Below are 16,902 nucleotides of genomic sequence, written 5' to 3' on the forward strand. Positions count from 1 at the left end.
AGCATTACTTTCAAACATTCTAAAATTTGGACGTACCCTGGGCTTCCGGGAGGGGGGGGGGGGGCACGCGAAGACCTCACTTTTCTTTCAGCTGCCTTTGGGGAACAGTTCGCACCCAGAATTTCAGATCTGGTGGGCGACTCTATAGTCCTCTCTCCAAGGGCTTTATTTGCAGATGAGGAAGCCTGGGCCCAGAGAGTCGCTGAGAGACTAGTCTCGCAGTGTCGGAGGCAGAATCTGACAGGTCCCCTGACCGTTCCTGTGCCCGCCCGGATCCTCTCCAGGGCGGAGGACTGAAGGGAGAACGCACACTGCTGTTCCCTTCCCCAGCCCCACGGCGAGGCCAGGCGGGCGGGCGCGCGCGCTGCAGGCCCCGCTCCCGCAGGCCCTCCTCGGGCCGCCCCCTCGGTGCCCCACCACCGCCCCGGCCGCGGCCCCCGCTCCCGCACCGCGCCTCAAACCAGACGCCAGCGCCGAGGAGGGCTGCAGGTTCTCTAACAACAAAAGGCAAAACGACGTCCCCGGGGATCAGAACGTCCTTAGGGAGCCTTGGGGCCTGCGGTAGGACCTCGAAAAAGACAGGCCTCTCCTGCAAAACTATCCAACCTGAAGGCGGCAGGGGCGGAGGCCGGGCGGTGTGCGGGGCGCCTCGCTCGGGCCCGGGGGTGGGGCCTGTGGGGTCGGCCCCAAACCCGCGGTGGGCGCGCCAGGGCTAGCGGCAGCCGGGGCAGGCGGGGTCCTTCCTGGCAGGAACTCGCCTGTCCGCGCGCCGCCCGCCTGCCCTTCCTCCGCTCCCCTCCCCCCGCAAGCCCCCTCCCCCCCCAAGGCCCTTTCCCTTTCTTTCTTTCCCGGCCCTCGAGTCCCCACCCCGACGGCGCCGGCTCCACCGGTCGCCCAATGGCAGCTGGGCCCGGGCGCGCATCAGTCGATCCGCCCCGGCTCCCGGCCGCTGGGAGCCAATCAAGGTGCCGGGGGCGGCCCGGGCAGCGGATAAAAAATGCGGAGCAGCGAGCAGCCCCGCAGAGCCGAGAATGGGCGAAGAGGGGAGCTTCTGAGCAGCACGCCGGCCTCCTCTCCTCACCTCACCTCGCTCTCGAGGCCTGCCCGTCCCGCCGCCTGCTCGCCGCCCAGGTAAGCGCGCCGCCGTCCCGGGGGCTGGAAGTGGTGCGCGCCGCCCCTGCAGCCCCCGAACCCCCTGAGCCCGGCCTGCCGACCCCGCGGCTCGGGGCAGCCCCTTGCACCTCCGGTCCCTACGGTGCTCCTCTACCCCCGCGCCCTCCGCGTGCTCTCGCCGCCCGCGGCTCCCGGAGGCTCTGGGCTGGCGATTGTGGGGTGCGCTGCTCGCCGGGCTCGGAGGAGGGCGGGGAGTTGTTTTGATCTCTTTCGCCGCTCGCGGCCCTAAGCGCCGCCCCTGGAGGTCGCTCTGCGAGGCGAACGGTGGAGCCGCTGCTCGGGCCCAGCGCTCCCACCTCGGCGGTGTTGTGTGCTCCGCGGTGGAGTGGCCGGGTGGCCCCTGGGAGGCTCGCTCCTGCTCCGCGGTGGCGGGCCTTGGAGGATCGTCGTGGTTTGGAGGCTCTCTAGACGCCTACGCGGAGGCGAGTGGCCGTGAGGGTCGCTGGTACGGGCCGCTCCTGCGCGGGGTCCCGGGGGCCTTGCACTGTGACTGAACAATGGGGAGCCCGGGCTGCGGTGTGGCCGGCGGGCGCCGCGGGCGGAGAGGCCTGGCGGGGCAGAGGCAGCGGCGGTGCGCTGTCCCTCCCCCGCGACATCTCCACTCCCTCCCAGCCCCGGCCCTCGGAGGGATATGGCCCCCTCGGCCAGGCCTTGAGATCCAGACCGGGGCCCGAGGGGCAGGGCGCCGACTTTAGGGACGTTTTAGTGGGAAAGGGCTACCCTCAAAGTGGATTATCCCAACTGCCCCGGGGGCGGGAAGCGGGTAACCCCCCCCAGCCGCAAATCCGCGAAGACCACCAACAACGAAGATGAAGACGAAGAAGGGGAGTCGCGGTCCTCGGAGTCCCCCTCCAACTGCTTCGGCTTCGTCGCCTACTCGATGAACTCCGGAGAGAAATCACGAGTCAAGATTAAGACCGTGACCCACCAGCCCTCGTATTCCTCCTCGTCCCGATGCGATCCCGAACGCGCCCTGACCCCTCCTTCTCCGTCTCCGTCTCCCTCGCCCAGAAAGCTCCGGTGCATGGACCAGCGAGAGCCGGAGAACCAGGAGAGCCGCGAACGCAACTCCAAAAGGAGAAGGGCCAGGGAGGGCTACCCCAACGATCCGATTGACCTTCTGTGGCTGGGGTGAGTGAAGAGTCAGGGAGGAAGACCCCGGAGCCGGAGACAGCTGCAGAAACAGCTAGAAAGTGCAGAATCCCATTTTTACCCTGCATAAACTCAGGGCACCGCGTTACGAGTCGGTAACAGTAGACTAGAATGTTGGCATCCAGCTCGTCTCACGGAAAAGAGCAGGAAGTCTGGAACTGAGGCTTAAAGGGACAAAGTGTGGCTGGATATTGCTGGTGGTCACAGGTTGGGGAGGAAGGGCCGGAGACTAGGTTGTAGGCTTTGTAGTGGGCGCTGAAGGCGTCAGGTGGTGTTCCTTCCGGCCTTTCAAGGCAGGGGTGGCGGAGGTTTGGGGGATGTGTGTGACCCACGGAGACCTCTGCACGCGCGGTAATACAGAGGGATATGGAAAAGGACCGGTTCTGCAATCCAGTGCTGGAGACCAGACCAAGAAGGTTCTGCTCTTCCCCAAGGGAAGGGGTGAGGCTCTTGGAGGGAGAGCAGTTCTGTTTTCAGCTGGGCAAACATGGACGGTTGCCCATAGAAACTTAGCCACTGTACTTCATAAAGTTGCCCAAGTCGTTGGAGAACAATGTGTTCCTTTTCCAGCCACTCTGGGCCACTGAGCTTGGGGGAGGGGAGCGGTGTCCAACATTTCCTCTTGCGTTGGGTTTCTCTTGTTTCAGAGGTTTTGTGGTAGTGGCTCGCAGTTTTTAGCGTGCCCAGCTTTAAAAAAAACCAGATCTTTTTGTTACCGAAGTGGGAATTTCCTCATTAAAGTTCTCTGGTGGGATCTGAGAATGTGCTTTGCAAATGTAGATCTACCTTCTGAAGTGAGAAGTCCCGTGGAAACGATGGCAGTGTGCTTGCTGCTCAGAATCCAACGCAGATCAGCTCTTTGATACTTGGGGGATTTGCAGTTGTGCTGCTGTTAGGAGAACCCCACCAGGCTTTTGCCTACTCTAGCTAGCTCCCCTGTTTTCTTCTTCCTAATGTCTCAATGTGTGGGGGTGCTTTTGGGAGAGGGGAGAACCTCCGCAAAGGGTTTTTCACAGAGGTTCCGGCTAGAATGCAAGGAAGAGAGGAGATGGACCCAGACACCATAGCAGCCCAGCCTTTCTGTGGCTGGATTTCACTCATATTGGGGGAGAGAGACCTTCTGCAAATGCTCTCTGAACTTTAGTGTTTCACCCAGTGCTTTAGTATAAAATATAAAACGCTTGCCCTACCTTGGCTACACTGACAAAATAGAGCTTAGTCCTCACAAGTGTGGATTCTAGCTCAAGGAAGCCTAGAGGGAGATTTTGTCTAGTACAAAAGCTTAAATGCCTCTGAAAGCAGCATGAAGAAGTATACCGTGGAGAGTGGCTTCCAAAGGAGGGGATGACATTTCCCATCGGGACTCTTTGCTTTAATTGTCTTTACTGAGTCATTCCTGCCAGAGGAACAGTTTGGAGTTGGTAATCATTTTTTGGTTGGTTCTTCTCAGCAGAACAACGTCCACCATGGCCACCTCCGCGAGCTCCCACCTGAACAAAGGCATCAAGCAGTTGTACATGTCCCTGCCTCAGGGCGAGAAAGTGCAAGCTATGTATATTTGGATTGACGGGACGGGAGAAGGATTGCGTTGCAAGACCCGGACCTTGGACAGTGAGCCCAAGTGTATAGAAGGTGAGAGACTGAGCAGAGTGGGAGCCGTGGGGAGGGGTGGGAGCAGCCTGAAAGCAAGCCACTAGATTTGGCCACTTTATTATTCTGTGTGTCAAGCTTTCCTGAGGCAGGGTTTCTCAGACTTCATTCATTCAACGCTAAGCTCCTCTGCTGCCTCAAAGCGTGGCAACAATGGACCCCTTTATTTCAATAGAATCTTCCATGTAAGCCAGTATATTGAGGAAAAAAGATTAAAAGTTTAGTTGGGGCAGGAGGGGGTTGGAGACTTTGCTGACTTGGGCATCCCCACTTAATTCGCTCTGAGGCATCCCCAAGAACCCAGTTTGAAAACCACTGTTCTAACCTGACTATGCTTATCTACTGTGTAAACTCTATAGAGTACTGTTTCGGATTCCTATCAGTGAGGTTCTGGATGTGAAGCAGACTCTATGTGAAGTGGTTTCCAAATAGGACTGGCCGATCATTTGTTTCTGGTTGATTCTACTTTTGGAAATTCTTAAACCACCTGATTGCTTATCACACTAGGGGCTCTTAGATAAGAGTCGCTGTGACCTTCATTTTTCAGTCTAGAGCAAACCGTAGCCGCCCTCCTGGAGGGGGACTAGAGAAAAAAATATCACCTCTTACCTGCTTTTGGGATGGCTTACTCTTCTGATAGTAGTTACACTGGAGTGAATGCATAAGCATAAAATTAAGTATATGGCGTGTACTTGCTTCGTGGCAGGTATTAGACAGGTGCTGGGGGAGGGGGTACAAGGTAAGAGAGTCTGATCTCTCTGCTTTCGGAGAACTCCTAGTCAACTTGAGAGATGAAGAAACCCACCTTTAAAACATAGTGAGGAAAGTCGATAAGTGATCATGGGAGCACCATTGACCACTTACCCTGCTAGTTATCCATTTCCTTGTCTATAGAATAAGGACATGACTTGAGCTAGAACAGTCCCTAGAATCAGTGGGGAGATGAGTTAAGCAACACAGGTGGCCTAGTAGGGGAATCAGAATCTGTTTCTCTTGTTCCAGTTTTTTAAATGATGATTGACTTCCTGGTTGTCAGAATATTTCAGTTTGTCTCCTTGGTGTCCGGTAGACAGACTTAGGGAAGATACGTCGGGCGTTCCTTGGGTGGTTGATGCAGTGGTCTGTGCAGCTCCCACAGGAAGGACATTCAAGCCATGTGCAGTGGTCAGAGTTTGCATATGAGTAGCAGGAATCCCACATCGCTGACTTTCTGGAAAGAAAGTGTAGATCTTTAGACGTGGGAAGGTTAAGGAAGGGGCTGTATTCTTGTCTAAAAAGCTCTGCATTTCTAAGTTAATTTTCCCTTCTCTTTTTACCCCAGAGTTGCCTGAGTGGAATTTTGATGGCTCTAGTACCTTTCAGTCCGAAGGCTCCAACAGTGACATGTATCTTGTCCCCGTTGCCATGTTTCGGGACCCTTTCCGCAAGGACCCCAACAAGCTGGTGTTCTGTGAAGTCTTCAAGTACAACCGGAAACCTGCAGGTGTGTATTGGAGAGGTAGGGATGCTCCCTCCTTAATCCACGAACGTTGTAAAGGGGAAGTACAGGAGATCCCGAAACCAGTACTGGAAACACTAAACTAGATGAGACGATCTCAGGGTTCAGAACTGTTTCAGGGGTCTGGGTGAGTGGACCTGGATCTCCACTCCAAACTTCCTCATTCACAGGTGGGGTGGTCCGTCTACGCAGGGTCTCCTCTACTGGTTGTGTAAATAAAACAACAGTGAATTCCTTTAAATCTGTCCACCAGTAGAGCTCCCCCATGACACAGCCCTCCCACCTGCCTCTAGATTTGAAAAACATCGATTCTGAAGTTCGAATGGTGGGTTTGAATTCTGGATCTGTCACTTAACCTGGCTTTGAACCTTGGCAAACGATTTATCCTCTGTCCTTAGTTTTCCTGATTTTAAAAGGTGGGGTGGGGGATAAAATCCATCTCCTGTCTGGGTTCACCGATAACCTACATGTGCCTCAAGTTCACTGTATCTGCATTTTTGGCTTTTGCCTGGCGTAGCTGTTGATCCTGATTCTCCGCCAAGCATCTTGTTACCATAGCAGAAGCCCCCCGTCCTCCCTGCTGTTTAGTCTCTTGGTACGCTCTGCCAGTGCGACTTGTGACGAGTCCGTCCATGCCTGGACCTTAACTGCCTTTGTTTTGGGAGGCAGTACCATTCTGGTAAAGGGCATGAGCTCTGAAGCCAAGGTAGCTGCCGCCTTCCCGGTTCTGCTACTCGCCGTGTGAGCTGGGCAGGCCTCCCGGTGTCTCTGAGCTGAGCTGCGTTTTCTCCTGTGTGGAAGTAGAGGCTTTACTCTGTCCCTCAGGGTTGCCAGATAGACTCCTCTTGTGGGTTTTCCATAATGCAGAGGTCTTAAAGTGGTGTTTTGGGATATAGTTAAGCACCTGATAAGAAGTCTGTATTTACTTCTTTTAAAGTTCTTTTCCAGCTTAGACGTCTCCAGCCGAGCTCCTCTCATTTTAATATCTTACTTCTGTGCTACACCTGGAATGGGAGGCCCCCAATAGACCAGTGATTTCTCTCCAGGAAAATGACAGGTTTGGCTCTAAACGCTCGAGAAACTAGGGATAAGTCTGACCGCTAAAGCGGCTGTCTTGTGCACAGAGAGCTGAAGTGCCTGACATGTGGCACTTGGGAGGTGGCCAGCATGCAGATAAGGTGCAGACCTGCTCTGTTGTGGATCCGGAGTCATGGGGTTTGTTTGTGATCCAGGAGTCTCCCTGCAGATGTACGATTACCACTTCGCCCATTTTCTTTTCTTTTTAAAAGATTTCATTTATTTGACAGATCACAAGTAGGCAGAGAGGCAGGCAGAGAGAGAGAGAGAGGAGGAAGCAGGCTCCCCGCGGAGCAGAGAGCCCGATGCGGGGCTCGATCCCAGGACTCCGGGATCATGACCTGAGCCGAAGGCAGAGGCTTTAACCCACTGCGCCACCCAGGCGCCCCTGCTTCGCCCCTTTTCTACATTCAGGCTGATGGGACACAAGGTTTATTATCCTGGGTCAGTTCACCTGAGAGTCCACACTTCAGCTTTGTGGAATCCAGAGCCCTTTGCCCCAGCAGCACTGCCATTCAATGGGTTTGCCCATATGGCTCTAACGGTGCCTTGACTCTTTTTTTCTAGAGACCAATTTGAGGCATACCTGTAAACGGATAATGGACATGGTGAGCAATCAGCATCCTTGGTTTGGAATGGAGCAGGAGTATACTCTCATGGGCACAGATGGGCACCCTTTTGGTTGGCCTTCCAACGGCTTCCCTGGGCCCCAAGGTATGTCGTCTCCCCGCCCCGTGAGATGGACCTCCTGCTCCCTGGTTGCTTCGTTGCCAAGGACAGACTCCCTCTCCAGAGATGATAGTGATTCCTCATGGATCAGAAAAGCTGTGGGCATATCACTGAGGCTGGCTGGTATAACGTGGAGAAGAGCCTTCTTGTTACCCAAATCTGGACATGGATTTTTATTTTTTATTTTTATTTATTTATTTTTAAAAAGATTTTATTTATTTATTTGACAGAGATCACAAGTAGGCAGAGAAGCAGGCAGAGAGAGGGAGGCAGGCTTCCCACTGAGCAGAGAGCCCGATGCAGGGCTCGATCCCAGGACCCTGGGATCATGACCTGAGCTGAAGGCAGAGGCTTTTTTAACCCACTGAGCCACCCAGGCGCCCCCAGATAAGGATTTTTAGACATTAATATGGAGGGAAACCCTTTGGGTCCACTGACGTTATGACCAAGAGGAACCCCCTGCACGCCACACCCCCGCCTCCCTGTGAAGGCAGGGATAGTGATTCCAGAAACAAGTGTTGAGAGCTTTCTGATTTCTGAGTTTTGTGGGAAGGGATTTCTTGGTTTCCTGTCTCTTAACCTTTCATCTTAATGCCTCTGCAGGTCCATACTACTGTGGCGTGGGAGCAGACAAAGCCTATGGGAGAGATATCGTGGAGGCTCACTACCGAGCCTGCTTGTACGCTGGCATCAAGATTGCTGGGACAAATGCTGAGGTCATGCCTGCCCAGGTAAATGATGTGTTCATCTGTAGGACATAGGGGCCAGTGGGGACATGTACTGGCACCCCTCATTTACCCAGAACTTAGGTGGGTTGGAATAGAGGTGAGAAAAGAACAGGGTTTGGAGCTTGTGAATTGGGGTAAGAAATTGACATTATTTTTAAAGGCCAGCCATGTTGTTCTCTCTAGTGGGAATTCCAGATAGGACCTTGCGAAGGAATCGACATGGGAGATCATCTCTGGGTGGCCCGTTTCATCTTGCATCGTGTATGTGAAGACTTTGGAGTGATAGCAACCTTTGACCCTAAGCCCATTCCTGGGAACTGGAACGGTGCGGGCTGCCACACCAACTTCAGCACCAAGGCCATGCGCGAAGAGAACGGTCTGAAGTAAGTGCCTTCTTGTGATGGGGTCGTCTTCCTTTCTTTGCTGGCACACTTGCCGAGGGCTTGATGTGTTGGGACTAGTAAGGAAGCCAGACTTCTCCATTCGTACCTTAGCTCTTAGCACTTGGCTTTGAAAGTTACCTTCTAATTCTCTTGTTTTGTTCGTATTTGAAGAGGACCAAAACATACTCTAGGAATAGAATCCAAGAATAGCTGTCGGAAAGGGGGACCTAATTTAATGGGTTTGAAAATCTTCAGTATGAAATAACTTAGTAGCGATAAAAGCACTGAATGAACTTAATGTTTCTGGGTGGGGCAGGGTCTTTGATTAGGGTCTTTTCATTCAGCAAATACCACCTACTGAGCATCAAGCACCATGCTGAGGCCCTAAGCGGGACACACGGGTAAGAAGGCAGAGTTGCTGCCCTCATGGATCCTTTGATCTGCGGGGACAGCATCTTAGTGAACAGTCTGATAGATGAGTCCCGTCATGCTTAGTTCTATACGTGCACCTGCCACTGAAGGGCAGATTTCCGGGTGCCAGGTTGGACCCCCGTCTTTTCTCCTCCTAGGTACATTGAGGAGTCCATCGAGAAACTGAGCAAGCGGCACCACTACCACATCCGAGCCTACGACCCCAAGGGGGGCCTGGATAACGCCCGGCGCCTGACTGGATTCCACGAAACGTCCAACATCAACGACTTCTCCGCCGGCGTGGCCAACCGTGGGGCTAGCATCCGCATTCCCCGGACTGTCGGCCAGGAGAAGAAGGGTTACTTTGAAGACCGTCGCCCCTCTGCCAACTGTGACCCCTTTTCCGTGACAGAAGCCCTCATCCGCACATGTCTTCTCAATGAAACTGGCGACGAACCCTTCCAGTACAAAAACTAAGTGGACTAGACTTGCAGCCGCCAAACCCCTCCTCATTCTCTCTCCATCCTGCCTTCATGTTTGCCCCTCTCTCGACCGTCCTAATAGCTGTAACTCAAAGGGCGGAATATCAAGGTCTTTTTTTATTCCTCATGCCCAGTTAATATCTCTTTGCTTCCTTTGGCCAGGATAGAGGGGTCAGGTTCTTAATCTTTTTACACCCCCGCCCCCCATCTTTTTTTCCCTGTCACTGATGCTGTCTAGTACCTTAGTGGGGAGGGGGTGGGGAGGCATAACCACTGTTTGCAGTTAATCAGGTGTGTTTGTCCAGTAGGCGTAGCGATCCGGACAGAGCATAGTGTTTGTGAAGGGAGGGGGAGGGCTCTTTCTTCCAGCTAGCTGAGTGTTGGGGGAGGGGGGGTTACTTACTTACTCTGGGGTTAGGTTAGGATTTCCCCCTCTTGGTGGGGAGTTCCTCTTGGTGTCAGGTTATAACCAACTTTCTATTAAAAGTGAGACTTAGGAGAGAGCCAGCAGTAAATGCACCCCCGTCCTCCTGGTACAGGGCTTCCCTCACCCAGGCCAAAATGGCCCTCCCCTGAAGACAAGCTCAGCATAAGGATGGATTGACCTACCTTAGAAGAAAAAGTTCTTAACTGCTTGGTCCTTCATTTATAACACAAAGCAGAGTAGTATTTTTATATTTAAATGTAAAAACAAAAAAAATTATATATATGGGTGTGCAGATATGTGTGTTTTTTTTCTAAAGGAAGAAGAACATTCTGGTCACCGGGGAGCCAAACTGGAGACAAATAGTCTGGTTGGAAATAAGGGATCTCTTCTTGAGTGGGGGTGAGGGAGGCAGTGCTTGCAAAGCTGGCTCTCTGGGGCCCTTTGCTGTTCCCTTGCTGTCACTGTAGGGTCCTATGTCCTCTGCCCACTCTTCCGGAGGTGGGGGTGGACACCTGGTCGGGTTGACAGGTGCAGGCACGTTGTGGAAGGAGCGCTCACCTGAGCCCCGCAGCTTTGGTTTAAAAGACACACATGCCCACACGGATTTAGAAATAAGAGTTGGCTGGTCAACTTGAGCATGTTACTGACAAGGGGTGATTGGGATTATTTTCTGGTGGGACTAGCATGTCACTAAAGCAGGCCTTTTGATATATTAAAATTTTTTAAAAAGCAAAACCAGAAGTTTAGATTTTAATCCTGCTCATAGGGTTTCTGAGTCTCTTTCTTTTGACAGAATGGCTTGTTGGCTTCAACGGTCCCCTTCGCATCTCCGCTCTCTGAGGAGACGGGGACAGCCTGGAGTCAGAACACCGGTCGTTTTGTGTCCTGGTGTTGATTCTCTGAGTGTGAGATTCTCCTTCCCTTTGTTCAGATTTCTGAGGAGTTTCTTTTTCTTTTATAATAAAAAGCAAACCCCACCTTGGTCCCTCCCATCTTCCCTACGGTGTCTGGCTGTTTTCATGTGGTTCCTGTTCGCCGCCCAGGCCAGCCGTGGCTTCCTCTTGCCGTGACGACTTCTAATTGCCATGTACAGTATGTTCAGCGGTAGACAGCTCATTGTAAACAGACTGTTAACTGCCCAGAGCGGCTCTTATAAATCAACCTAACATTTATAAGATCTCTTCTGACTTGATTCTTTGTGTTTCTTTTAATCCCTATGTGCTTTTCCTTTCCTATGCAAAAAGGGGATTTTTTTTTTTTTTTTAAGAGACAAAGGAAGCTCAAGTTTACTTGTTCAAGGAATTTTTAAAAAATTATCCTGAGTCACACGGCCAACCAGTTCTTCCCTGTACTTCGGGTGTTGGGAATCTCAGGATGAAGGCATAGCCCAGCTGTACAGTTTAGTAGGAGGATACAAACTCCAACCCTCCTCTCTGTGCTCCACACCTTGGCTTTAACTTACAATGCCACAACATTGTCTTAAGCACCCCTCTGGCTTAATTTTAAAGCAGCCTGAAACTGTTAATGTGTTACAAAGGCTTCTCATTTCTCTGCTGGTCTTGAATTCACCTTTACTCACCTGCCAGGGATGGTTCTACATGGCCCATATTGACCCCGTGGCTAACCTGGTTGAAGCCTTCCAAGGTTGACTGCTCTCAGGGCCAGCTAGCCGGGATGTGCCTTGGACATGCCTCCCCTGGCACTAGCCCAATGAGCCGCTCACGATTCCCCCCAAAGCTCCATGTGACACCTCTGTGCCCTTGTTCTTCGTCCCTTTGCTGGAAAGTTAGTTTTCTTCTCACCTTTCCTGGTGTATCTTAGTTCATGTCCATGCAGGTCAGGTAGGAGCTCCCTTCGCTATAGCGCTGTGCATGTACCTCTAGCCAAAAGCCCTGTTCTTCCAACCCTTGAAGCTAATGTGCCAGGTATTGTGTATGATAAGAATTACCATCTTTAAAAGATGGTGTCCTCTATGATAGTTTGGAAGTAGGTGGGTCCTGTCACAGCAGACTTAGAGATGACCTTTTTGGGGGGGGGCAGGTGTATATTTTGCTCTAGTTGTAAGCAATCCTAGATATTCGTGTTTGTTTTTTCCCTAGGAAGTTTGGCTCCCCACATTTTCAAAGTTGGATGATGTTATTGCTTTGCTGGGTATGGTTCCAGTTTATATTGGCTGTTTTCAGCATGATTATCAAGAGTGCCCCCTCTCACTCAGCATTCTCCTGGTTTTGCTGATAAATTGTGGGGTTTTCTTTCTATGGAAGCTCTACTTCCCCCTTCCCAGCTGAAATTGGTTTCCGTTCACTGGAGCACCCTTGCAGTCCAGGGCGGGTGGAAGGGGACATGGGAGGGTATGTTATCTGCACCACAAGCACCAGATCAAGGCAATGGCCCAAGCAGAGTTCCCCAGGAAAGATCACACGAAAAGGAACTCCAAATTAATGGGATCAGACTTCGGTGGAAACAAGTTTATTTCCTTCTCTACCCTCTCACCTAGAATTAGCTTTGACCTACAGGTTGCGGTGTAATCCCCTTGTATTCTAAGGTGTTTTTTTTTATAGCTCATTTAACAGACACTGGGTTACTTGATAAGTTATCAGTGATAGATTAAGCAGAATGGCAGCCAAGTCTTCAGCCTTAAAGAGACAGAGGCTAGTGTTCACAAGTTTCCTCAATTTCCTCCTGCCAGTTACTGGGTAGGAGCTCAATGACAGCACAGGCTACTAGAGGAATGTCAGGGAGCAAATGGAGGATTCCGTGGCATTCCTTGGATGGTCACATTGGGGCCATTTAACAAGGCCGATCTGTGCTCCTGGGGGGAGCTCACAGGGGAACACTCACATGTGAGCATGGATGTTCCTGAAAACACCTGTGGCTCCAAGACTTCAAATATCTTACCGAAGTCTTCCTTAGATAATTCCAGAAACTGCTCGGCCCTCACACCAATGAAGTCAAGTCTAGAAAGTAACTTGCTATCCTAAAGAAAGCCCATCCCTCAACAGGACTTTCTGATTATAAACTTCAGGAAGGCAGGGGTCCTGTTTTTCTCTCAGCACTGTATCCCAGGCCTGTCGTGGTGCCTGAGCGACTTGCTTAATGAATTATTTTTAACTCTCAGTTTTGTAAGTTCTAAGCCTTTTGGCTCTATTGGTGACATCAAACCCATGAGATCTCGGTGGTCTGGCTGTGTTCTAACCTGGGTCATGACACCAAAGCTAAGTTCTGTTTCACTGAGCTTAATGACTGCTTGCGTAGTTCATTCTGCCCGGATTCAGGCTGCCAAGAGCCTTGTGTTGCTTTATGAGTTATAACTAATAGGAAGTGGCAATTCATTATGTAATTCCAAAGGCTTCAGGTCAATTGCAACTGTAAACAAATTTGAGCTGACTAGAGCCCTGCCATTTTATAGCCTTTAGCTCAATCACCAACCATTCGTTTAACAAAATGTCATACTTGATCTTACAATATGCAGATATACACACATTCCCATGGGCACAGACTAGCCATACACCGTATGTGGACATGCATATATGTACACATCAGACACGCGGTACGGGTCTCCTACATGAACCTTTTCCCCAAGATACAGCATCTTATGAAGGAGACAGGGACTTAGGAGTATCCCTTCTAGAAGCAGCACACCCGCAGTAGAATTCACCGGGCTGATAAGCCGTCACTAGGATTGGGAAGTCACCGGGCTGATAAGCTGTCACTAGGACTGGGAAGGCAGGCCATAAAGCTGTTAAGTCTTCAAGCACGGTTCTGCGGCCAGCTCTTTCTCTGCTTTAGGGATTGGAGATTTTCAGGGACTGTCAACTTAGAAGGATTTGTCTACGGTTCACTGCCCAGAGCCCTCTGATGTCAGGGACTGGTGTCGTAGTTCCACATTCCCAAGGGGTGTGGATGTGGTTCCTACTGCCATTTCATGAGTTGTTTTCTGGGGGCCTTGGACGTCAGCAAATTGTCCTCTTTCTCATGAATTTCAGGTTGAGTTACCTGCATTGTCTTGGGACGGCAGCTCGTCTCGGTTTGCTCAGCTCCTGCCCCCTGTCTACTGCCTGGTCGGCAGACCAGCGCACTTCACTCCAGGGGCATGGACTCACAAATCTAAGCTCTGCCTGGAAGCCTTTCTGCACTTTCAGTAAAAGTTCAGAGTAATTCCTTCCTTGGACTATCATATGACTATTATATTGACACTAAATGGAAGAGACGTTCAAGATACCTCCAAAATGTAATAAAATGGGCACCATATAGACACTATTTGGTGTATCTGACACAGGCATATGAATGAAGGGGTCAAATGAATGGAAATTTTTCTCTCTCCTTATGCCCTCCTCTTCTTATAGCTAAAAGAATGTCATTGGCATCACCAACCGCTATGGGACTTCTGGTCCTATCCTTATATATACTAGCTTATCCTCAAATGATTTTGCAAGCTGTTTTGATAACTCAAATAATGTTACGTATAAAGAAGTACAGTATTATATTGGTAGAGGGGAGAGAGGAGGATTGGGTTTTTTTTTGTTTGTTTGTTGGGTGGGTTGGTTAGTTTTGCTCTTGTATGGGAAAAGTAAACACTTGTCTCTGGGAAGGAATCTGTGATTTGTTAGGAACTAAGTTTAGAGAGACAGAGCTGTAGGAGTATCCACTTCTCCGGGTCTTCCTTTAGAAGAGGTCATAAAATGAAATGTTGGAATTCTCCCTAAGGAGCCTACCACCAGCCTCATTCCTAGGTGGCCTTGGGATCCAGAACTGCCAACTTAGAAACATTTTTATATACCTATATTATGACCTAGCCCACTTAAGTTACTCAGCCAAGTTAGCCTTCAGTAAATGTTTGTTGAACTAGATTGTTAGAGAAAAGTCACTACCAATATTGTTGGCTAGAGGAAGTGGATAAAAACCTACAGTAGGTTTATTCACAAGCATTAGTCTTAGGTGTTAATGGCTTGGGTATGAGCTGTCCCACTCCTGCAGTTAATTCTAAAGTACCTGGTTCAGAAATATCTTCTCCCTGATCCAAAATGCAGAGCCTTTGGGGGTGATCACCCCAATTCCTATATCCTGGTAGCAGCTGAGTGTTCTACATTCTTTTCTTCCCCCCAGGAGGGGATGAGATTCCTTCCAGATTTAGAATTCTGTGTTATGAACTATCATCTCCAAAACTGAAATAAAGCATTTCAATCTTAAATGTGCTTTCTGGGAGCACAAGAGTGATCTCCTAGTTTCTGAATACGTATTTGCCATCAGCGTTCTCAGCGGAACTCAGAAAGTCAGATATGTTAGAGAAGACTGAAAGAAAGAAATGACCAAGCCGTATTTTAATACAGAATTTCTTTGGGGGAGAAAATTATGAGGTGACATTTTAGTATGGCTAGTAATAGGAATATTTAACCCTAAGTGATTTAAAACTCATTTTTTCCACGTGAGAGAGAATCATTCCTCTGTTCGAAGACTCCGGCTTCATGGATAGGCATTCTAGAGCTGGGTAGCAATTTTCCTTAGGTGGCTTGGCCCAGGACTCTCCATCCCCAAGGGATGTCTGTTATTGGAAAGCATCCTAAGTGTGTTATCTGTTGCTCCATAACAAATCACCCCAAAATGTAGTTCCATAAAACTGCGAATATCTGTGATTTCATATGGTTTCCTAGGGCCAGGAATCTGGGAATGACTTAGCTGGGTAGTTCTGCCTCAGAGTTTCTTTGGAGGTTATAATTAAACTGTAAGGACTGCAACCCATGAAGATGTGATTAGAACTGCAGATCATGTTTCCCATGACTGTCGGTGGGAGGCTTCGGTTCCTTGCCACGTGGACTTCTCCATAGTGCTGCTGAGGACATGTCTTGCCCAGAGTGAGTGAATCAAGAAAGCAAATCTGAGAAGGAGAAAGAAAGTATGTGGAAGCCACAGCTTTTTTATAACCTAATCTTAGAAGTGATAACCCATCACTTTTTGCTGTACTCTAAATGCTAGATGTGAGTCACTAAATTCAGTCCACATTTGGAGGAAGGAAATGCTCCACTTTTCGAGGAGATGTGTATCTAGGAATTTGTGGGTAAATTTTAAAATTCACCACAATGGACTCTTGTCCCCTACCCTCCCTTGTCAACGTTGGCCCTGAGCCAATAGTAAAGATTAAACTACTGTCCTAGGGAGAAAGTCTTTTATTTAGGCTTCTGGTTTCTTTCCTTTGACTCTGGTTCTTATTTGTGCCCTTTTGTTTGTCAGAGAGTGGAATTCAGGATTTCCAGGACATTGTCCGCACTTCGTTGGACGTGAGGGATAAGGTTGATTGCGTCTCTCCCTTTCTCCATCCCAAAGAGGAGGAGGGTCCTCTGCGAGCCATTCAGGGAACCTGGAGCAGACAGGAAGAAAGAGACAATGTCTACAGGGACCAAAAAAGCCCGAAGGTGTGTGTTAATGCATATAAAGTAATGGCTATCCTGGATTCCTATCGGCCTTCCCAAACCAGTTGCAACCTCTGTCTTCACATTAGACCCACCACAAGCCCATGCCTGCATGCTTCTCCGTGACATCTCCCCATCAGAGACACACCTGAGAGTCATCCTAACTACATCTCATCTGGATTGAAGTGTTGGGAGAAGACATATATACACAATGTGATTGATTCCTTCCTTACCCTAGACTAAACTTTCTCTAATCCCAGAACCAAAATAAAACAAAACAAAAACTTCATGAACAAACAACCCTTCTTCTGATCCTTCAGGAAGAAAAGCAGATTCTCAGCAGAAAGAATATAAACTCAGAAACCCCCAAAGATGTCTATACTCTTTTTTTTTTTTTTTAAGATTATTTATTTATTTATTTGACAGACAGAGATCACAAGTAAGCAGAGAAGCAGACGGTGGCCGGGGGGAAGCAGGCTCCCTTCTGAGCAGAGAGCCCTATGCGGGGCTCGATCCCAGGACCCTGGAATCATGACCTTAGCCGAAGCCAGAGTCTTTAACCCACTGAGCCACCCAGGCACCCCAAGACTCCTATATTCTTGTTACAGCATTCCTGGGAAGGAACCTAAAGGACCCCAATTTATATTTCTGCTCGAATTATCAGGATGTGGGAACCAGGGACATTCCCCAGGGGACAAGGTTATCATAAGCCATTTCAGGACGCTTCAAAATATTGGTATGACCCTGCCCTTCTGTCTACACAACTACTGAAAAAGCAAGAAACA

At 49.9% G+C, this 16,902-nt stretch overlaps 1 protein-coding gene across 5 annotated transcripts; it reads left to right on the forward strand.

The window, feature by feature from the left end:
* Positions 1–1,025: 1,025 nt before the first annotated feature.
* Positions 1,026–9,314, forward strand: GLUL (glutamate-ammonia ligase). Of its 5 annotated transcripts, none has more exons than XM_032862699.1 (8): positions 1,031–1,131; positions 2,185–2,304; positions 3,776–3,957; positions 5,297–5,473; positions 7,118–7,264; positions 7,883–8,010; positions 8,191–8,390; positions 8,960–9,314. In XM_032862699.1, the coding sequence occupies exons 2-8, from the start codon at positions 2,198–2,200 to the stop codon at positions 9,276–9,278; spliced, it is 1,260 nt and encodes a 419-aa protein (XP_032718590.1). In that variant the 5' UTR covers positions 1,031–1,131; positions 2,185–2,197; the 3' UTR covers positions 9,279–9,314. The 5 variants fall into 5 exon arrangements, with proteins under 5 accessions (XP_032718594.1, XP_032718590.1, XP_032718591.1 ...); XM_032862700.1 differs by having other exon boundaries at positions 3,779–3,957; XM_032862703.1 differs by lacking the exon at positions 2,185–2,304 and having other exon boundaries at positions 1,026–1,131; positions 3,779–3,957.
* The last annotated feature ends 7,588 nt before the right edge of the window (positions 9,315–16,902 follow it).

The sequence above is a fragment of the Lontra canadensis genome, unplaced genomic scaffold (assembly GCF_010015895.1).
Source record: "Lontra canadensis isolate GAN:19392208 unplaced genomic scaffold, GSC_riverotter_1.0 scaffold24, whole genome shotgun sequence".
In the NCBI taxonomy this organism is placed as follows: domain Eukaryota; kingdom Metazoa; phylum Chordata; class Mammalia; order Carnivora; family Mustelidae; genus Lontra; species Lontra canadensis.